Source organism: Grus americana, chromosome Z, assembly GCF_028858705.1.
Source record: "Grus americana isolate bGruAme1 chromosome Z, bGruAme1.mat, whole genome shotgun sequence".
Lineage (NCBI taxonomy): Eukaryota > Metazoa > Chordata > Aves > Gruiformes > Gruidae > Grus > Grus americana.
In genome coordinates, this window is record NC_072891.1 from 35,178,799 (window position 1) to 35,202,490 (window position 23,692).

At 40.3% G+C, this 23,692-nt stretch overlaps 1 protein-coding gene across 1 annotated transcript; it reads left to right on the plus strand.

The window, feature by feature from the left end:
• The first annotated feature begins 504 nt into the window (after window positions 1-504).
• On the plus strand, window positions 505-23,139 carry LURAP1L (leucine rich adaptor protein 1 like). Its single transcript, XM_054810894.1, has 2 exons — window positions 505-1,109; window positions 22,390-23,139. The coding sequence occupies exons 1-2, from the start codon at window positions 891-893 to the stop codon at window positions 22,762-22,764; spliced, it is 594 nt and encodes a 197-aa protein (XP_054666869.1). The 5' UTR covers window positions 505-890; the 3' UTR covers window positions 22,765-23,139.
• Window positions 23,140-23,692: the final 553 nt, after the last annotated feature.

A 23,692-nucleotide genomic window follows, 5' to 3' on the forward strand; every position in this document is an offset into this window, starting at 1 on the left:
TGGCTCGGCTAGCAAACTCTGCTTTTTAAAGAGGAGGAAGGGGGTATATAATAATAATAATAATAATAACAACAACAATAGTAATAACAATAATAATTATTATTAATAATAATAATGGGGGGTGGAGGGAAAATCAGCCTGCCTGCAATAAAACTGGTTTGACGAGTGGGAATAACATTCCTGCTGCACTTATACTCTTATCCCTGTTAGAAATTGATCTAGGATCACAGAGCTCTAGAGACTATTTTCTTTTCTCTTTTTTTTTCACTTTTCCTTTCCTCCTCCTCTCCTTTCCTCCTCCTCTCCTTCTGCTCTTTCTCTTCTCCTTCTCCTCTCCCTCTCCCTGTTCCCCGAAGGAACGCGCTATTCCCGAGCCCTGTCCGGGCGGTCCCGACCGGGGCCGCACTCCCCGCCGTGGGGGGGCGCCTCGCCTCCGCCGCCGTGCCGCGCCTCTTCTCCAGGCATTACGGTAGGAGGGCCGCGCCGCGCCTCTTCCACCTGCCAGCGGGCTTTAAAGTTGCAGCCGGCCGAGACGCGCGATGACTCGGGTCCCGGTGCCCGGGGCAGGCAGGCAGGCGGCAGCTGTTGGGGCGCATCGCGGTCCCTCAGCTGGGCCGGGGCGCGCCCCCCCTCGGCTTGGGGGGAGTTTTTCTCCGTCGTTCCCGCCTGCCTGCTTTTGTCTTTCCACCCGGTGGCAAAGGAGGGCCGGGGCAGGGCGGGGGGGCAGCTGGTTGGCCCAGGAAATCCCCATGTCTGCGGCGGGTCACCTGCGCGGCTCGGCCGCTGGCCCCAGCGCTGCCGCGGATTATCGCGCCTCCGCTCCCCTGCAGCGGCCGGGCGCCCGCGGGTAGTTGCCGGCGCCGCCGCCGCGGGCCCCTCCGGGGCAAACGATGGAGCCCGGCGCCCTGCCAGACCTCCGCGACGTCGAGCAAAAGCTGGGGCGCAAAGTGCCCGAGAGCCTGGCGCGGCCGTTGCGCGGGGAGGAGCTCCCGGAACGCCCCGCCGCCGCGCCCACCCGCGGCCCCGCCGCAGCCCCCGGCCCTCGCCGCCGCCGTGCCGCCGCCTTGGCCAGGCTGGAGACGAAACTTCACCTCCTGAGGCAGGAGATGGTGAGTAGCCGGGCGCCGGCCGAGGGGCCCAGCGGCAGCGCTTGGGGCGTTTGCAGCCCTCTCGCACCGCCGCCTCCCTCCCGGCGGCACCCGGCCCTCCGTGGGGAGCGCTCCCCGCAGGGTCGGCCGGGGACTTGGCCGGCTTTCCTCCCGCCCTGCGGCCCGGCCCCGCCGCAGGAAGGTGGTGCTGCCCGCCCCCAGGAGCATCCCGCCGGTCCGGTCACGCCGCGACCGCCGCAGTCCGGCGCCGCCGGGGCGGCAGCAGGGAGGCTGCAAGCTCTGCCGCCGCCGGTGCTGCTGCCGCCCGGGTGAGGAGGCTGTTCAGCTGAACGGCGTGGAGGACGTGTAACGTGTCGGCTCCTTTTCTCGCAGAGTGGCGGTTCGCTAGTGACTCGCTGTTGGCTTCTGTTCCTCTGTCAGCTTGTTAAAAGTACTGAAAGCTGATGTATCAATAAAATAACACACTACTCTCTGTTGTAAATGCACTTTCTGCATGGCACCTGTTTCCTGGTGATGACTAATACCTAAAGAGACACGGGATGTTTTGGGGCTGAAAATTTGGCCTGGTATTCAGTACCTCAGTTTCTGGACGTTGGTCTTCAGAGACTTATTTAGTTCCAAACAGACTGTGCAGAAGATGCACGATAATTCTTGAACAAACAACTACTTACAATTTGGCTGAGAGGGTTTTGTGTCAGTGGTCCCTGATGGGACTGTGCTGTATTTAGTTCAAAACTTCCAACTTGTTTACCATCTTAATGCAGGTGCTTGTCCTACTTTGTATGTCACCATCTCAATAAATTTATTTTTGATGATGCTGTAAAACTTCTTTTTTTTTTTTTTTTTTTTTAAGGCAGACTAAAAAAACACGCTTTGCAAGCAACTAATGAACACTCAGCAGATATGATTGTGACGATGTGAAGTACTTCAGATGTGCAAGCATAATTGGCTTCTATTTTTATTAGAGTGTGATTGTTATGTGAGGTCCCAAAAGACTTTTTGGTAGCAGTTCTTTCCATAGCGCTTGCCACTAAGCTTATTTGGAAACAGTATGGAATTTGATCTTGTTGAGATGAGGATTTTGCTGGCAACGTGTTGACATGACTTTATGCAACTGTCTTGGAACTCAGCCGTTTACAGCAAACAAAGAAATCTCATCCTATGTGAACAAGTATAAAGCCATACCATCATTTCCTGTGCAACCTTACATACATATAAGCAACATATGGGTGGGTTTGTAAGAGCTTTTTAAAGAATGAGCTTGCTAGGGAAAAAAGGAAATAAAAATGAATATTCTGAGAGTTAATAGCCAAGATGATTACCTTAATCTTGAGAGGTAACTTATAAATCACACTTGCTATTGTGTGGTTTCATATGGTTTAAGAGATGCTCACAAATCAAACTATCAATGTATTTCAGTGTAATGATCACTGTGAATTTCAGTTTTAATGCTAAGTTCCACATTGTCAGCATATCTCATGTTTATTTTTGAATTTGAAGCTTGCACAAGAGTTGTAGAGTGACCTGCAGGTAGCTTATAATATAAAACTGTTAGGCATGTTGGACTGCAAAGGAGACAAGGTAGCCAGAGGTCTTGGCGTGACTGTCTAGACATGTCATGACAGTTAGGCCTGTTGGGGGGAGGAGGGGGAGGAACAAGTGACTTGCCCTCATCACCTTTTCCTTTTGAGTTGATCTCTTCACCTACTTTACACTTGCAAATTTTATGTCACAGTCTCCAATTTGCCTCTTCTTCCTCCTGCCACCCATTTTCCCTTTTCTTCCTCCCTGCCCTCAGCATGAACATGTTTTAGTCTCAACATCCTTGACCTCTCCTGTTCTTTGTCACTTCACTGACTGACTTTCACATCTGGACTCATTACTCATGCCAAGAAAGGGGAGTTCTGTTACACACCTCGTCCTGTTTGACTTCTAGTTTGTGTATGCCCATTAAACCACCAATATAATGACTATTTGTAAAAGGTGAAGTATTGGTACTCTGTCTACATCTTTTTCATGCTCTCAGCTGTTCTGTAATCCAGAGCATGAAACTGAACTATCTTCCTGGGGTTTTCCTCTACTCCTACCAACTGAAGGATTTTCCTCTATCCTTAAATTTTCTTCAGGTTCTTAATCTGTCAGTTTCCCCCCTGCAGTTTTCTTTGTGACATTGTACTGATCTGATCAATTTAAGAACAATATCAATACATGCTACATGCAAAAAATGGAAAAGTTTAGAAGTTTAGAAAACCAAGTATCATCCATCAAGCTATGTTTTTCTACTTGCACTATGATGGCAGCTTCTGCAGCCCACTCACTGAACTTTGGATACACGCATCTGTGCTTTCTTTGCTTGCTCGCTTGAGACAACTTTTTGTAAGCATTTACAAAGAAAGGTTATTCAGACATATAAAAAAAACTTGACACAGGTTACTGTGCTGACATCTTCTTTGATGCTGAGTAGTACTGTCTCATTATCTTCTTGTATTCTTGTTTTTGTTAATGAAGATATTTTGGACAGATGTGGCTATTTTCTGTTTTGTTTTGTTGTGTTTTGGTGTTTGGTTTTTTTTTTTAAAACCTGGCTTTATACAAATTGTGCAATTATGCAGCTCAACTTCAGTCCTTTCCCACAGCTATTTTTTGTCACAATGACCGTGCCTGTGCTGGCAAATTTCAACTATATCTGACAAACAAAGCTATTTTATAGATGCTTCCGTAGTATGTTTTGACTTATCATTGCATTTAAATCATGGTGATCCCAATGCTCTTGACTGTGCTAAGGACGTATTTTACTGTTAACTATGTTTTCTCATTGCTTTCCAGCTCATAGCTATTATAAAATACTTCTGTGATCACCCAACATCCTTTTGTTTGGTAAAGAAAAGGGAAGCATACATACCTGAACCTATTTGTAATGCTTGGGAGTAAACACCAAGCCTCAGTTCAGGCAGTATACAATCCTTCCAGTGACCAGAGTAAATTCAAACGTATGGGAGTGGAAGTAGGTGGAAGTTTTTGTTCATTTAAAACTGGAGGGCCACATCTCCTTTCCTGTCAATGCACACTTTGTTCTTCCAAAGAAATTGATCTTCTGTTCTTCCATCCATCTTGTATATGAGAAGCCAGTGCTTACCTTGCTTCAGAGCAAAGTAGCGGTATCTGTTGGAATGGATACTTCTGAGGAAGAGAGGGATGGTGGAAGCTTTAAGAACTCTCTCTCATTGAATTGCCATGTCCTTGGGCTGGAAGAGCGTGAATGAATGGTGGATGTGATTACCTCTCCTGTGTCATCTGCTGCAGGGGAATGTTAAGAGCTAAGCATATTATCGTGTCAATATTTGACTTAGAAATGCTGGCTTTGACTGTGAGTTAAAGCACCTGACAGATGTGGGGGTGTGTGGCAGGTGTGCATCTTCTGGCTAAAGGCCTTGAGGCTTGCATCTTGCTTCTTCAGATCCTTTTGCTGTTCCTATCCCCTCGAGCCTGATTTTGCTGGTAGTCACTGGAATCACATGCAAAGCACCACAAAGTATCTTTTTTGAAATATGGACCTGCTTGGCCAGGCCCCCATCCTGTTCGTTACCTTCAGTTTTCCCCACCAAGGCTGTGATGGAGACTGCGGTGCCTTTGAGGCATAAGGCCATCAAGTAACAGAAGCAGCAAGATGTAATTGCCAGTGCGGGTCAAAACGCTGTGCTCTGGTCAGCCTAGGATGTGATGAGTACCTCCTGCTAGCCAATGTACCCTTGATTCAGTATGAAATTTGTCACGTTAAACTTTTCCTCCTGTGATATTTTACGTGGAATCTTCCATTGGGGGATTAACAATAACCCCTTATAGCTGCAGCCCTCTTTCTGGTGTATCATGGTTCAATACATACGACTTCAGCAGCTACACACTGTAGTAAATAATCAGTGAAGTTTGTTCTGCAGTGTGAAATGATACTGCTTCAAAAGCCAGACTTCTCCTTCACAAGCTCTGGGGTTACTCAAAGGGAGATTTCCTTTAATACCTGAAGAAAAAGAGTGTGGTTTTTTGTTTTGTTTTGTTCATTCACAAGTTTCCCAAATCAACTTTTTATTGCTTCTTTGAAAGCTAAGAAAGTTAAACAAAGTATAGTCTAGATTACATACAATAAAACAATACCATGTTTTGCATCAAAATATTTCAGGCAGAAAAGGTAAACTGTCTCTTGGAAGTGAGGGGTAAATGGCAATGCTGAGACTTTTAGATGAGATTCCTTCCAGTGAATGCTGTTGAGGATCAAATATTATTAATGAGTCTGAAGACCAAACCAGGTATTCTGAGTGCAGCAGGTTTTAGAGTGAAGGCATAAAGAAATAAACAATCCTATTGCCAAGAAGATGAGCCTATCAGATTTAGGCTAAAGCTATTTGAGATAGAGGCATATTCCTATGCTCTCTTGTTAGTTAAGTTTTCTCCCCCTTTGCTCTCCTAGTTCTATTTTGGGATAACTCTTTTTAAAAGGCTAATTAACATGGAGTCCTGACAAAATGAAACACAGCTAAAAGTACTTTTTACTGATTGGAATTAAGGCAAATATGATCATTATAATGACAATCCCTTCCCCTCCCCTCCCCCATATGTTAGCATGTAAATGAAGGTGCAGGTTGGTGGGCAGAGCTGCTGTAAGTCTATTCTACCAGCTCTTAAGAGTTTTAACAACTTCGTATTTGCTTAGATTTATTAGATCCACAGCTGGGGGGGGGGGGGAGCGCTTTTATTAGTTTCTTTAAAGGACCTTTTTAAAAAAGTCAACAACTGTGACTTGAAACATGTCTTTAACACATACTATAGGTACAGGCTGCTGCATTCACTATTTGTATGATAACATCAATTGACTTAATTGAAGCCAAGATCTGGTTCAGTGTGTCTAGTCAGCAGTGCAAAACTGTGTTATCAGATGGTGGTTTTCTATTAGATTAATTGGAATTTTTGCTTAAAAACTTGATTGAAGATAAAATCTTAAATATAAAATTACTAGTGGCTAAGCCTCAAGCCTGTGTAGGAGGGTTTGATTAACCTTGGTTTCTTAGTGAGCAGTTATTCAGTGAATCCCTGAAGTGAGGCCCTTCTTAGAAGCAGAAAGAAGGTGTGCAGAAATAGAAATGAACTTACTTCCCCAAGTCCTCCTGAAGTTCACTGAAAAAGCTGGTAATCTTGGATCTTGCTAACAAGTCCTCTCCTTCATGCTCTCTGATTTGCATGATGTGGTAGAGGAGTTTGTAATTTTTACATATAATGCAGATCGGGCAGTGATATCAGGATACTCGGGTTAAAAGGGATTTGTTGATTGATCTATAGGGAAAATGATCAAATCTGGCAAGAAAAAATTGCAACCTAATTATAGTCTCAGAACTTTGCCAAGTTTTCCGTCTTTTCAGACCGTCTTTGGAAGGACAAGGTGAGCAAGGTTATTTAAGTTAATGCATATTTAAACATATTTTTTTGACGGCAAGTCTCACCCAGTGTTTGGCAAAAGGATCTGAATTGTGGAGCATTTCCATGTTGGATTCAGTTGGTGCTTACGGCTGTTCTCATTCAGCTATAGCAGCAGCTGAAGGGTTTAAGTCCCCAGGAAGTACAGATGAGTATGCGCTTGCATTATTAGTTACTGCTTGACCAACAGTCTGTGAAACATTGCTGATACCTTACCTAGCAGCATCAATGTGAAATACATCAGTACAAGTGCTTCTGTCTCATGTACAGATCATCACAGCAGTGTCAGGGATACTTCACTTAAGACTTCCAGTTAGACTGCCCATGTACAGGTGAGACTTTTGCCAGCCCTTATTTCTATAATATATTATAATTTCATGATGTTTCTTTCCTGATTACTTTGTTTCAAGGGTAGAGGAGGCATTTTGGCTTTGAAGTTGCTTTTTAAAGTCTGATTGCTGACAATTTGTAATGAAAAGATATGAAGACAAAACTCTTCTGCACAGAGTTCTACAGTTTAAGTGACTTGTAATAGCTTTTAGCAAATAGCTTACAAACTTTCTGATGAAATCAACAGAACAGCATGATTTTCAGAGATTAGCTCGGGCTAAAAGGGACCTTGAAAGATCATCTGGTTCAACTATTCATGGGAAAGGGAGTCTGGATGAGATTATCGAGCACCCTATCCAATTGCATCTTGAAAACCTCCAGTGACGGGGACTCTACCGGGAGGTTGTTCTAGTGACTGATTATCCTCACTGTAAAAATTTTATTTCTTATATCAAGACGAACCCCCTCCTGGTGCAACTTGTACCTGTTGCCCCTTGTCTTCTTCACATGGCTCCTTGTGGAGGGAGAGCCTCCATCCTTTTTGTAGCTGCCCTTTAAGTACTGGGATACTGTGATGAGGTCCCCTCTAAGACTTCTCTTCTCCAGGGAGAAAAGAGCTAACTCCTGCAGTCTTTCCTCGTAACGCAGGTTCACCAGCCCTGATCATCATCATTTTGTATGGATACTTTGTTTTGTGTGAATACTCATGGCTAACAATAATTAAAAAGTACCTTTTGTGCATGAGCAGGAAAAACTTGAAATGCACAGTACCAAATACATATGTTGAGAAGAGGTGATGCCCAACGCGTGGATTTCTACTCTTCGATACTTTTTTTTTTCTCCTAACAGTAAGTTGTTAAAGAAAAAGAATACATTTCCAATCCATTTTTTAAGGGTTACAAGATCCTTTGTTCTCTGCCTTCAAGCTCAAAACCTAGTAAACTTTCCAAAGTGGACATGTTTATTTCCTACATGTTTCATTTCTGTCCATGTCCTGGAAGAGAGGCTGAGCACTGGAATCTAGAGCAAATGAGGATGAAGTTACGGGAGTAAAAGGAACATCCAAGCTGTTGAAAAGCAGTTGGAATTTAATTAAATTGAGTGTAATTTCTCTCTTGGATTTTCACCTGCATTTATAACCATGGAAGTTGGGCATCTTACTTGTAAGCAGTTCCAAAAGATAGTTCTCAGATGACTCTAAAGATGAAGTGCTCTCAACAGAAAATTATAGGCAATCTCATAATAAAAGGGGAACTTTTTTGTTACAAAGGCAGACTGGTAGCCTTTGTTTTCCAGCCCTCACTCTCATAAGTGGGGCTGCTTGTTATAAGCATTTACCCATGATGGATTACTCTATGCCTTCATGCCAGTTCTCTGTGCTGAATTTTGACTTCAACCGCCCACTTATCCTTACTGGTGTGTAATGGAGCCTGAGGTGGCATCAGTGTGTCACTTAGTTTCTTAATTTGAGAAGTCTGTAACTATTTAGATAGCCATTCTAAGGCCACCTTGGATCAGAGGATCTGTCCCCTACACAGTCTGTAAGCTTCTGTATAGATATTTTTAAATTCTTACTGAAACACAGGTAACAGGCAGTGCTTGAAACTTTAGCATGGTTTTTGTGAATGCAAACTTTCTGTACTGGAGATGTGTAGGAAAGTGATGACTTTATAAGCTCTGATGACTCAGAAATAGCTTCACCAAATACTGCTCTAAAATAACTGCAACAAAAATGGCTTTTTGCATGCTTGACAGAAAGCTACTACATTATTTACAATGCTGAAGAAACTGTTAATTGCAGTTGTTAAAAGTATCTAAAGAAGGAGGCAGGAGAAACTTGAATTTGGACTAAAGTATGAGGATGTCCATCAACACAGCAATTCTGAAGAGCAAGATTACCCAGTTTTGGCCAATTAGTTTACTGAATGCTTAGGGGGGAAAAGAAAAAAAAAAGAAAGAAGAGAAAAAAACCCCAACAAAACAAACCAAAAAACAAACCAAATTTTGTAAGACTTTCATATGTCTGATTTTCTTGTTAGGAAAGTCTGGATGTATTTTGGTTATTTAAGCTGTTCTGTCTTGCTGTCCTGTGGCCTTGTACATACTGTAGTTGTTATCAAGCACAGTTTTGAAGTATCGTCATTGGATAACTTCAGTTAATGCCTAAAGGGAATCATAGTACTAAGAATTTTAAACCTGTGGATCTTGGTCTTTTTAGCCACTTCAGAAAAATACTAACTTTTTTGTGGCAGACAGGATAAGTTGTTCAAGGACTGGAGAAGAATTGGAGTGAGAACTGGATAGGAGTGACTGCTGGGGAGTTTGAGGAGGAGGTTGAAATATTTGTTCTGAAATATATGGCTGCAATAAAAGCCAAGGAGGAGATTAATTATTAAAAATAATGATGTTTCTTTAATGTGGAAGATAAAATATTCCTGCACATCTGTATTTTGCAGTTAAGGGTATGACTGTGAGGGGCTCTTCCTTTATCAGCTGAATGGCTACAAACCAGATCTCAATGGGAAACCTTCTGTGTCTGCACTTAGTTAGCATAGTAATGCTGACTATGAAGTAGTAAACCTTGCCCCGAGGGTAAGTTGCTTTCTGAGCTTGATTTTACTCTATACCATGATGTACAGAGCCACGTGAGTATACAAATAGCCTTGGTATCCCTAGAGCCAGGTATACTCTTATTTTGCGTCTGTGGCAAGCTGTAGCTGCCCCATGAGTAAAACCTAGAATGACAGAGACAATATTTTTGTATGCATCCATTGAAACAGTTACATTACAATCCACATGGTATTGCTATTTGTTTTCCTGCAGTAGATGGGAGTCTGACTAGGATACTTAATTCAGTAGTTGTTGAATTCACAGTGGCCTCTGTCAAATTAAACCATTGCTAAGGGTTGTGCCTGCGACATGTCTAGACTGTTGTGTAAAGTAACAAGTATTGGTTACTCCTTGCACTATGCGTGGCCCTGCTGGGTGCAGTGCCCTGTGAAGTGAAAGCATTTAGTGCCTGTAAAGCAATGCTAAATTGCTATTTAACTCTGGGAGTTTCAGATTTTATAAACACTTTACTGGCTTAATTTGTAATTTTGTTCATATTGTTGGATACCAGCTGCATTCATGACTAAAATACTTCCTGAAGGAGAGTTATTTTACTTCATTGCTGCTTTGGCCGTGAAACCTACCTCTGTCTAGATACAGAGGGAAGCACACATCCAAGAATTGTAATGTTACAAATGTGTAGAATGTTTCCAAGCTCCCACATTTTTACTTGAAGGCAGAAACAAAAGTAGAACAGTTCTGTTGCTTTGCATTCTTCTGAATATTATTTTTTTCTGTCATCCTACTGAATTTCCACTGGTTTGAAGAAATGTTCTATTTTAAATTGTTGCACTGCTTTTTGTAACTCAGATATGTGCTTATGAGACATAGCAAACATTGGGCGCAACTCCGTTAATACTGAGTGTTTGTTGAAAAGATTTTTTTAATTTACAAAGCTTCCGATTCTGACCTTGACCCTTCTGATAATTATAAATGACGAGGAAAAACTGTCCTGACAGCAAGGAGGAAACTGTGAAGCATTTCTATGCAAGCAGAAATAGGATCTGCATTGGTTGGCCACTTCTTCAGAGAACTGTTGAAGTGAATATCTACCATCCCTCCTAGGGATGAGAGTAACACATAAGTTTGGAAGGGTGCCTGGAGAAGGCCTGTTCCAGCCACATCGTAGTCCTGAATTTGTTCTCTAAGTTTGGCTGCTAATCCCAACCACTTTCTCTGCTGGGCAAAGTCAAATGATGTGTTTAGAACAAAGTGCATGATGATAAAACAGTGGCAATGTCATGTTTTTATGTAGTTTGGTACCGAAGAATCCTTTCCATGGGCAGGAAGGTTTTCGGGCTAACAGAATTTGGATGGGTGTGCGCAAAAACATGACAACTTCGAGAAGTCAGTCAAGGAGTCATTGTAAACTCCAGCTTCAGACTATTGTTCCAGTCTTCCCAAAACTATGCAGTTATGAGAGAAACGGACATGAAGCCAGAGCAATAATTTTTAGAGCACTTTTCCTGATCTGTGACTGCAAGTGCATTTGGCCTTCACAAGGCCACTTCAATCACTGTAACCATTAATGGACTCTCTATATGTCATGGGAGAATTGTGCCATACACTGAAATATTTTAGCCTCAAGTAGTGGCCCTCAGTTCCTGCGTTCCTAGTGTTACAGGGTTAGTAGGAGAAAACTGTCAATCTTGCAACAGTAGAGGAGAAAGCCTCTTTGCAAGAGAAGAGCAGTACTGCTAGCATGCCAAAGTAACAGTAATTTTCTTTAACTTCAAATGCCCAAAGAATTTATGTACTCTTTTGTTAACACCTAGCGCTAGTTGCTGTGACTGGAGCAATGGAGTGGAGGCACAGTTGCTGTTTTCCCCTTGGCAGATAAGGTAGCTCACAGTGACCATCATTTCATATAACCGGTTAGGCTTTCACCAGTGCAGAGCAGCAGTCCTTCCATTTCAGAGGAAAAAGAAATGCAACCCGAACAACAATATGATGTTTAAGCTTTTGTCATTTCTCTACTTAATTTTTATTAATTTGTAGTCTGTTGAAGTTTAATGACAAAATTACTTCAGAAGACCCCTAACCAGCCCTTTTCAAATACAACTGTACTTCTCTAGTCCAACGCTGTTGTGTCCCAGATTTCCTTGTCTAGTTCTCTCACTTCCCAGGTCATTCTTGATTATTGGCAAAGGCCGTATTTGTCTTTTCTTACCCATCTGGTGCAAGTCTTGCACCTTATTTATTCTCCCCAGCTGGCTTAGTTGCTAGCATTTCCTCAGTAGAAAGAGAAATGGGAAATGAAACCAATGAACTTGATTCCTTCCTACTCTACTCACACCTTTGGCAACTGCATAGAAAGTAATGATTAATATTCTTTGCTGAATTAGGATGAAGTCACACTGCCTTAGTAGTCAGCTATGTAGAAATCTTTGCTAAGAGCAGGTTTAGGTATTAAAGGAGCAATATGACATGAGCTAGGGTGGTGCTGGAGAAGCTGAGGTCTGCACCACATCATGTGGATGATGGTTATTAGTCAGAGGAGGGATCAAATAATATGGAAAGACTGGTAGCTAGTTTTGCCCTGAAGTTTATATTTACCACTGTTTACAGCTGCTTCTCATGAGATGTCCTTGGCTAGAAGTATAAGATTTCTGTTTATTCAATTTTTAATATATGCATTCACTTTATTACCTGGATAATCATGCCTTGTGACCTCCAGAATGCATTACTGCAGTGTGTTCTGTAGGCGCCAAAGGGCATCTTTGCATTTTGAGCCAAAAGGGCTCAAAAACTGTGGCTACTATAGCCTGCAGCAGCCTCCTTGGCTAGTTGTGTTGGCCAAATTCAACGTTTCAGCCTGCTAAAAATGATACTAGCCTCTTGTTTGCTTCTAGCATTTTAACCTGGAGTTCCCAGATGCAGGTTGGCTGCTACCTGTTTGATACCTTCTTAGTGGGTAACAAAAAACTAAAGTAGTTAACTATTTGAAGAAATCTGGAAGTTTGGAAGGATATTTTTGGCTGAAAGACTTAAAATAAACAACTTTGCTTCATTTTGTATGAAAGCTCTCAAAATTGCTAGTACATTCAGATGGGAACAAAGGCTGTGTATGAACCATATTTTAGCAGGATGGTGATTATGCCAATGGGGAAATTTGGATGAAGTTTTTAATGTGGAAGAAAAAATAAGGCTGAATCTGAAAGACTTGCAACTTCAAATAGTGCACAGGTTAAACTTAAGGAAAAAAAACCCCAAACTTTATTTGATAAGATGTTGATTCATTTTTATTCAGTAAGTTTGAAAAGATTTAGCACTGAAACATGATGTTCATAAATTTTTTGTAGGGAAAAAAACCCCCAGTGATCAGCATGTCACTTTCTAACTCTATTAAAGCAGTTGTAAGAGGACCTGTGATCATTTATAATTGCAAGGCCGTCTTGAAGTTCCTTTTTATTTTTATTCAGATAAACCTTCAGTAAATAGGACGTGAATTTGCCGTTACTGAAGATTAGGTTGTTAGATTAAAAATGTGCTTTTAACAGGAACTACCTCATCTCCAGGGCCACAGAATTATTACAAACAGAATCCCATGTTGAATTCTGGGAAGATTCAAATATTTGAATTTTTTTTAATCTTATGTGTCTCTCCAGCACTATTGCGAAAGCAGACTTGAATTTCAAGAAAGTTCAGATTTGTCTCCAGTAGTAATATTGTCATGCCTCAGTTCTGTCTTAATGAAACAAGTTGGGGTTTTTGGTTGATTTTTTTTTCCTTTTAAAAATAATAATGAGGTGAGGATCACTGTTGTCTCAGTAAAAGCAACATTTTCAAACTTTGGATATACCTGTGAGCAAAACCCATGATCTTTCACTTTTTTTTTAGCGCTCTGCTTTTGAGCATGCTTACATAGTGCCAATATTAAAACCAATGAATTTTAAAGGGATGAGCAGGTTTGCAGTGGTCATTAACCAAACCTAATTCAGAAATGAACAGATATTTTATCCAATTTTTGCACTGTATTCATGTTTTGGTCAAGACAAGCATAAATAAGGCAGAGAGAGAAATTCAATGAAAAAAAAAAATCTAGATACGCTGTTGAGCCCCAGTGCTGCCTCATGTTGTTGGGGAAGATCCATAGAGACCTGTGTTGTGGCTGGTGTCCGTAACACGTTGTAATGATGCTGTGATTGTCCATCTGCTGTAATGCTTTCTGACACTCACAGCCGATCGTTACCGCTGCATATTGACCTGAACGTTTGCAGTGGTATTATCTTGTCTGTCAACATATGTGGGTCCATAGTATGGATTTTTCTGGACATTTTCATCTCTGTTATAGTAGATATATTTCTAAGGTCAGGTGCTGCTTTTATGACAGCAGTATGGGGGTATTTGGAAACATTCAGTTATAGCTTCCCATAGTATTAGAAACTTTTTGCTCTTCTCAGACCCCTACATTTCCTTACTGCTCCCTTTCACATTCATTCAACTAAGCTTTAAAATAATCAGGACCTTCCTTTTGTATTCATTCTTCCTTCTGAGGCTGGATGTTTCTCTCTCTGAATTCTGTGGTGCTTCTGTATTTAAAGACCTGATTTAGCATTTATTTTATTAGAGCAGAAAGTAATGAAATAGGGACTTAGCTAACTAACCTTTATTTTTTTCTCTGCTACTTGCTCTTTGATGTATAGCGTGTTTCTCTCTGCTAATCGTAGTCATATGTACATAGTAAGCATTTAAGTTGTTTCTTCTTTTTCACAGTAAAACAAGATGGCCAAAAAAGTAGAACAAACAAACAAAAAAATATTTTCCCCCTGATAATTTTGTGTTACACTTAAGCATACAAGATACCTCAAATAGTATAGTGTTAAAAAAAAAAAAAATTACCCCAAATGATTCATCCAAATCATTGAGATTTTACTAGATATTAATGCAAATGTTAGGCTATCCACAGATACTCCACAGAAAAGGATCATGCACATTTCAGGGAGGTGGAAAAAGTCCTTGAGATCAATTTTTTTTATTAGAGATAATGTAATCAAACAACTGTGCAACTTGTGGTAGCATTCTGTCAAGTCTGAAGGGGATCAATTAGTATGTATAAAATTAACATATTAAAATAGGGTGTTGTAAGAGAAATGTAAATCACCAATACTGTAATTTCCTATACCAGATGATAACCATACTAGCACAATATTTTATTCATATTTTTGTAAGAAGTGCCCTTGAAACCTGATCATTAAATTATTTACACTCATTGCTTACTGAGCTAACTTCCTCCCTCATCAAGTTGCTCTGCCTCCTGATTATTCTGGTGGTGGCTCAGGTCTGACCTGCTGTAGATAATGGGTATTTGGTAAATTCAACTTAAAGAAGGAGAATCCTCTTCTGGCTGATGCTGAATCACACTGTCTCTCTTTCTCCTTCCTTGTTAAAGACACTGTTCACTAAGCTATGTTATGTTGCTGCCAAATTTTACAGAAGGATGTGTAGAAATATTTATTGTAAGCATTTGGTGCAGGATTGCACTGGAACTGCAGCAGGTTGAAACAAGATCATGACTAGGCTACAGCTTCTTTTTAAACTAGCAAGGTCAAGGGCACAGACAGAAACTGAAGATTTAATGGCTGCTTACTTTCTGAACAGCTGGGGCTTCAGTGATTGTAATGAATGCTGCCTAAAAATCTACTATGAGGGTTTTAACAATTTTGGAATCTTCAAGAGAAACAAGAGTATAAATAATGTCTTTTGCAAAAGGAGGCAAAAAGTGATCAAGACTGCTTCTGTAACCTGCTACAATGTTTTTATTGGGAGTCATTTTGGAAGTGCAGCTGAGAAGGGTCAGTGTAAGTTGCTTAATTTGCAGAAATAAACTACATCAGCAATCTGCAACTACTACGATGGGTCACATAAATTTAGCTTTTGTATATGTAGCTTTTGTATGTACTCCCTTGTTGTCTGAAGATTACCACAAGCCTAAAAAATATGAGGAAAGAAATGGGAAAGTGTTCCAGCAGTACATTATAACACAAGTCCATGCTTAAAGAAATGACATGCGCAAAAAGCTGTTGATCTACATATATGACTGTTGCCCGAAATTTAATTTACCTAAATCAGTGTGAGGTAAATCCTAGTCAGACACACATGGCATAATGAAGAACACTGGGACACCTACCTCGACTCACTGACAGTCTCATCTCTGGCAGACTTTGGTCACTACCTCCATTGTTTATGCATATGAAGAAATTGAAGAAATGAGAGACCTCACATATAGTGTCAGGTTGATTGGGTTAGCTTGAATTATTGTAGTGCTGGAATTAATCCAAGCTAGTTGACTTTGTGGTGAAGCAGACATGGAGCATTCCCACAAGCAGTTACAGTTCCACCTGTGCATAGATGATGCCTTCTAGCTAAGGATAGTAAACCTGTGTTCTTGCTCTCTGTCACATAAAAGCTCCCTGGCTTTTTTGATCCTGATGATTGTGTTCAAATTCAGAAGTTAGTCTAGCCATTCTGCTTTTTCATCTTGATCCTGAAATACCATTGCCCAGAGTGGCTTATTTATATGAAGAAACCAATGCAAACATCCTGAATCAGTGGGACAATTTCGAAGTAGGCAAGAGGCTTAAAGTCATGCACATGCATATGTACTAATTAAAGTAGGATGGAGCTCATGCACAGCCTATTAATCATCCTATGTGTTTAAGGAACAGGCATTTGTTTCTTATCTGTCATTTGCAGTTTTATTTAAGATGTTAAGTGGGAAAAAAGCATTTCTTTTACTGAATGGTGTTGAGAAGCTATTGTAATACCATTCTGAGCTTGCTAATCTTCAAGTGGCATGCTTCATGCTGTACGATAGTTGCTTAATAAACAAAGCCTCTGTGTGTGACCGCACTCATCCTTGTTGTAAACATGTTAGCTCAGTCACTCCAATTAAGTAATGCTTTCATTCACATATTCTGAATTTTGGACTTTGAATAGGTTGCTTAGGGTCTTTTTAGCTTGCTATGTATATTCTCTCACAGAATTGGTTGATGAGGTTATATTGATGAGTTTTATATCCTTTTATATCTGTGTAGTAAATTTATGTCTTCGTAAGACTCAATTCAATATTGCCAACCAATATTTGTTTTATTTTTCACACTCTCACCTTTCTCCTTGGGAATTAATTTTCTTAGTTACTTTAAAAATTGTTGCTCAGTGTTTGTAATAGCAAAAGTAACACCAGGAGAAAGTGGAATAAGGTTAGCTTTTTCGAAGAAAGAGAATTCTGAGAATTCAAAACAAATTATTATTTGGACATTGAGTTTTAGTTGGTTTGGGGTTTTTTTTGTTACATCTCAAATGAATTCATGGAATTCATTATTGCATGGAAAACTGAGGTGATCTGCCTTTAAAAAAGAAAGGGGAGGTAGGCAGAGCTGCGTAACCATAAAGCTATTTATTCTGAATGACACGAGAAATAGAAGAAATTGAATGGGAAAGTGGAAAGCTGTCTCTGACACACCCTAGAAAAAGGAAAATAGCAGTAGCATTAGTAGTCCTAAACCATTGTGGTCATACACATCTGTTTGGCGTGGAAAGATTCTACTGTTTGAAATTCTGTTTGTAAAATGGGTGATAGAGATGGGTATGGCAGCGTTTAACAACGGACGGAATTGGCTCCAGTGCCTATTTCATCTAACCTCTTCACATGCCAACTCTCTTCTGCAAGACTGCTCACACACTGAACTTCTGAGTGGCTTTCAGTGGGGTACCATATTTTGCTACTGTTTCCACCCAACTTCCATTTATTGAGGAATATCTGTCCAAAATTGTACTGCTTTAGAAACACAGATTCCATAGTAGCCAGCCGTAGATGAGTGTTTGAGTCCTGCTCAAGATGCTGGGCTGAGCAGAACATCTGAGCCGAATTACTTAAATAACTCCATTAACCTGTAAGTTTAAGATTTTGTGTCTTGTAGTGACTTATTTCACTGTGCTCTGGCTAAAAGATTTGTCTTGAAGGGAATACCTTGTTATTCAGGCTCACTCATTTCCTTTCCTTGTACTAGTGGGCTCTGTACCGCACACAACATAAAGGTGTTGAGGAAAAAATGAAACTAATATCTTTTAAATGAACTTAGAGTATCTTTTCCTCAGACCATATTTTATGGTTGCCATTAATATCCCTGCAGGCTTCCTGTAGTTAAAAGAAGCAGCAGCTGCAGCATGCGACCCCAGGAATCTAAAAGACAGTGATCTTCAGAAAGGAACTAGAGTTGCACACAGCTTTGGTAGATTAAAAAGGCTATATTGAACAGAATTCTTAGCTTTGTCATTTTTGGAGGGGACCCACTGTGTTTGGAGCTGGCTGGAAGCTATGTCTGCAGAACATGCAGCAGGAAAACGCAAGTACATTCTGCCTGTAGTCAGAGTGCAAGTGTGACTTTGATCCAAAAGCAAAGTAACCAGGCTACAGACAGCTAATGCACTATTTTGGGTGACTGCCAGTAAGCGATAATTGTCTTTGTTAACAGCCCTGGTCATTAAGAGTTTTATTTTAAAACAAATAACTAGTCAAGTCCTTTTTTTAAAAAACACTATGTATAAAAATAACATGAATATTTGTAGATATCTGTGTATACGTATATGTACACAGATGTCCATATGTTTATATATATGTAAATTCTCTTGAATGTTGCACGTGTTGTTATGGAAGACCATAAGCAAGGCTAGTTGTGCAAGGAAGAAATATCTTGTTAGAACAACCAGTATGAGAGGGAGGGAGGCACAGACAGGTGTTTAAGCCAGTTATCTCTTCCAGACTGAAGATCTGGTTGTGTCTGAATGCTAATCTGTGCTATCCATCTATGTTACCAGACTGCATTACTTGAAAGATGCTCACTGTCACTTTAATTTCATTATTTTCTGTTGCCGTGACTGGCGGTTTAATGTTAAACATTTACGATCCTTCCTGGGGATCTGCACTATTGTGATTATACAAACTAAGCAAAAAGATGTAACAGCTAGCCTATAACTAGAATTTCTTTTTTGCTCTCTTGTCACAATTTGTTTCTTCTGTACACCACAAGTTTGTGCTGAGGACTGATAAATATTCACAAACACCTTCCCTATGGTGGTGCTGTGCTCTACCTTTAACTCAAGCAGCAGCTGTAGAAACTATTCTGAAATACCTATATTTTCTATGATACAGTCTGTTTAGGTTATTTCTGAAATGCACCTGTTACTGTGCATAACGAATGGAGCCGTCAAGCATGATGAGATTTTATTGTGTTTAGTCCATTTAGTTGACATGCTTAGTCCAACATGTACATGGGTTGCAGCTACATAAATATGAACAAATGTGATTGTGTCTGGGCTAAAGCAGATAAGAGGCAAGAAATGTCGTAGTGACATTTTTGTGTTATTAAGCAGATGATGAATTAAACCATGTTAAAGAAAGATGACACTTGGTGGACTACTTTTTAATGCTTGCTTTAGGAAAAGCACACTCTTGATATGGGAGACTTGGGACAACATGGTAGCTTCGAGGAGGAAAACTCCGGTACACAGGAATGCAAAGAATTACTCCCAGTAAGGCTGTTCCACAGAAATGCTGAAGCTGTGGGTGTATTTAGAGCAAAAAATTATTTCCTGTGAACTGAATCTGAAATATATGAGATGTCTACTTTATCTAAAAGGGACTGTTTCATTAGAGGCGTACTGGTGCTAGCTCTGTTAAACATTTCCTTAATCAGCCTTCTGGGAAATTTGCTGTCTCCAAGCTTGCTTATATTCAGCAAGTTGCTGAAGTCTGTAGTTGCATTTCAGAAGTCGGGTGATTTGCTGCTTTCATGACAGCCTAGTTGCTGAGCAAATGGTTTACAGTGATTTATGGGTAGGAGTAGAGGAACTGGCTTGAGCAGGAGGGCTACAAAATGGTCAATCTGTTTTCAGAACCTTACATCTGAAACAATGATAGATGGGCAATATTGTTAAAACTGTGAATGGTAAAGCTCTTTTGCACAGTACCAGGCTAGCTATGTTAAATCCCATGATATTGGATTGAGGATAATTCAGAAGTCATTCTGGAGACTGGGGAGGGAGACTGGGCATACACGTGAGAATTGCATAGAGAGTATATTACTAGCAAAGCTTGAAATCTATTTGTGTTGGGTTGACCCTGGCCAGTAACTAAGCACCCACCAGCTGCTCGCTCACCTGTCCCCCTCCAGTGGGATGGAGGAGATAATTGGAAGAACAAAAGTGGGAAAAACTCATGGGTTGTAATAAAGACCATTTAATAAGAGAAAGAAGGAGGGAAGGGAGGGAGGGAGGGAGGGAGGGAGGAAGGAAGGAAGGAAAGGGAGGGAGGGAGGGAGGAAGGAGAGGGAGGGAGGGAGGGAGGGAAGAAGGAAGGAAGGAAGGAAGGAAGGAAGGAAGGAAGGAAGGAAGGAAGGAAGGAAGGAAGGAAGGAAGGAAGGAAGGAAGGAATCTCCCACCAGTAGACCAATGCCCAGCCAGGCCCCTAGCAATGGCTACACTGGAAGGACAAACCCATGAGGTTTACTGCTGAGCACGACATTATATGGCAGGGAGTATCCCTTTGGTCAGTTCTGGTCAACTGTCACAGCTCTGTCATCTCCAAACATCTTTCCCAGCCCCAGCCTGCTTGCTGAGGGTGCAGAGTGAAAAACTGAAAAGGTCTTGATGCTGTGCAATCACTGTTCAGTGACACTGAAGCACTGGTATGCTATTAACACTGTTTTAGTCACAAATACAAGCACAGCACCATACTGGCTGCTATGAAGCATCCCAGCCAGAGCCCGTACAATCTTCTGCAGCATCAACAGAATAAAAATACGTTAAAATAACTTTTTGAACAACCGTACCAGTGTAATTTAAGCTATTGAGAAGATGGCATTTGAGTATGGAAAGAACCATGTCCAGACTGTACTCTTGGCAAAACAAGATACAGTCTTTGCTTCCTGAGAATACTGATTCCATTCCAGTCCATTGTGGATGAACAATACAGGTGCTATGTTGCTGTATAATAATTGTGGACTTGGAGAATAGCGTAAAATGTTTATTGTCTGGTATGAGAGATCTTACTTGTTTTCCTCCTTATTTCTCAATTTAGTGAAGCTGATCAAATTTTTTGTCTACTGTATTGTCTTTTTTGAATTAATAATCTGAAAGTTAAGATGTTAGTGCACTGTAGAAGAAAAACATGTAATATATGTGTATATATCAGACATTATGGCACATGTATTTTTTGTAAAGAAGTACACTCAAATTATATACAAGTATTTTCCAAATGCATGTATTAAAGCAGTGACATATCTGCATGTAGTATGCTTGATTAGTACAATTAAAGGATGTAAGAACGTGTGATAAAATATGACACAAATCACATGCTAGACATGGTATCCCTATGGGTTAATCTGAAGTGGCTGGCATCTTTTTTCCAGTGCCGTACATTGGCACTATGGCAAAAGTTCATCTAGGCAGAGGTCTTACTTTGGAAGTGGTGAGACTGGAAGTGTGTACTGGCACAGGTTGCCCAGAGAAGCTGTGGCTGCCCCCTCCCTGGAAGTGTTCAAGGCCAGGTTGGATGGGGCTTTGGGCAACGTGGTCTAGTGGAGGGTGTCCCTGCCTATGGCAGGGGGGTTGGAACTAGATGGGCTTTGAGGTCCCTTCCAACCCAAACCATTCTATGATTCTATGATTCTGTGTGTCTGTTGTGATGTCAAACATTTATTAGTGCTGAGGTGCTGTTCAAAAGTGCTGGGGCGTGGTCACAAACTAGCATTATCTTCTCACAGTATGGATGTAAGTAGCTTCTGGCTCTCCACACTTGATATTGTGGTCAAACTCAGAATCATCTTCAGTTTGTCAGAGTACCTTTTCAGTATTTTTACTCGTTTCATGTGGTGAATAGGAGGTCACACAGATTTTTTTTTTGCCAACACTTGTGATGTTTTAGATGAAAAGAAAGAGGCAACAAATAAAACCTGTAGGCCATACCTTTATGTGTGATCTCATTGTGGAAATTTGAGTAAAACAGTGGCTTATAAAGTTTGTTAAGGAAAACATGAAGTCAGTTAATTTAAATATATCTGTGAAATGCAGCACTGTAATATTCCACTGTGCTTTATCATTAACACTTTTGTGTGTATGCATCAGCCACCACAACTAAGTTGGAAAGTAAGACTTTGTGCTTAATGTGTATTTTTTATTTAGTTATTTTGGGCAAATTGTTGCTCTGTATTTTAACCTATAATAAGTGGTTGACTGTCAACTCATCACCTTCATCTAATATGGGTTTAAATAATTTGAAATTTACAGTTTCAATAAGTTCAATATTTCAACTCTCAGACATTTACACAGCAGCTTGCAACATAAACTCAGGCATAGTGTGAATAAAATTTAAATTTCCACAAGCCTTTTTGTAAATGATGCTCTTCTAAAAATTTTAGGTTACCCAAGTAACTGTAATAAGGATAATTTGGGGTGAATGCTTAGCTGCCTGGATCTGCTAAATAGCTTACAGTAATTGTAAATGGAAATGGGTTCATGTCTTGCTTCTCTGAATAATGAAAAGCTATCTCCAGGAGTTGTCATAGCAGCTGTGTTTCTGATCTAAGTAGCATTGTACTAGTGTGTGTGCAAGTTTTGTCATTGACTAGCATTCTCATGAATGGACTGCTTATATAGCCTGATCAGGTTCCCACTTGAACTTCATTGAAAGTATTAGTATAGCAATACTTTAACGTTTGGGGTTTTTTTTTACTAATTATTTAAATAGATTTATCCTAGATATGAAAGATGGATTTTTTCTGTGTTTTTTTTTAACCCATTCATTGCCTCCAGCCTGCTATTTAGAGTTTGATTTTGAAGAAAATGAGTAATTTTTCTAATCACTTCTGCCTTGTAGGTTAATCTCCGAGCCACCGATGTGAAGCTAATGCGCCAGCTACTCATCATCAATGAAAGCATTGAATCAATCAAGTGGATGATTGAAGAGAAAGCCATTGCCAGCAGAGGTAGCAGTTTGAGTGGCAGCCTGTGCAGCTTGCTGGAAAGTCAGGAGACATCCCTCCACGGCAGCTGTAACAGTTTACAAGACTGTAGTGATGGACTGGATGGAATATCAGTGGGGAGTTATTTGGACACCTTAGCAGATGATGTCCCTGGTCACCAAACCCCTTCAGATATGGACCAGTTCAGTGATTCTTCTATTATGGAGGACTCACAGCCTCTGCCTAAGCATCCCAAAATTGATTCTGATGAGTACTACTGTTTTGGTTAATAAAAACAAGTTCCAGTGGGACACATATGCACTTGTACTTATCCTCTTCCTTTGCTGCTATTTTATTTCATGTGCAACCCCCTCCAAACTTCTCTTGGAAGGAAAACATAACATGATACTTTGATTCCACTTCATAACTTTTCTATTGCTTTTAATACGTTTTCTCCTTGATGGGTTGGGCTTTCCTCCTCCTCACCTTTTATTTTTTCATAATTTATTGTCGCAATTTTTCTTTTTTTGTTTTAATTTTTTACAGCTGTATTTACACATCTTTAAAAGTGGTGAAGGAAAAGCTTTATCTTTAAAATGAGACATCAGGGAATGAAAGCAACAATTTTGTATTTGTTGGCAATAAAATATCTTCTGATAAATATATGTTGTGGTACATTTTCTTGACTACCAGGTTTGGCCTTTCCAAAGACATTCTTGAGCCTTAAATCTGAATCTTGAAAGTATGTCAACAAAATAATTTTCCTTTTGTAAGCAATGATATTTGATTCTGTTAAGCTGTCTTCACTTGGAATATAAAATACCCTAAACTTTTCTGTGTGGGCTTGCTTTCTTCTTGAATGTTCTCATCCTTCTTGTCTAATTATGGTTTTAAATTCTGGACTTCATTGGTCTCTTTTAGTGATGCATTCCAATACTGGAAGCTCTGCATAAGAGTATATTTCATTTTTGTACTTCATCCCTTTCATTTTCATTGAACCTGCTGTTTTATAGGCACAGTCTAAGTCTGTAAAAAAAATCCCACATTTAAAATATCCAATTCTAATAGTTTGGATATTGAGCTAAAATTCTTCAGCAGAGTTATTTTAAACATGTAACTCAAAGTCCTGCCAATTTTTACTTTGAAATTTTGAGGGATTTGGAGGACACTGGTGAAACATTTTACAGGAGGCAACATGCTAGAAGGCATGTCCTGTTT

Coding starts and splice junctions, on each gene's coding strand:
- LURAP1L (XM_054810894.1), top strand. CDS start 891: ATGGAGCCCGGCGCCCTGCCAGACCTCCGCGACGTCGAGCAAAAGCTG. Junction 1,110..22,389: donor ACCTCCTGAGGCAGGAGATG/GTGAGTAGCCGG, acceptor TCTGCCTTGTAG/GTTAATCTCCGAGCCACCGA.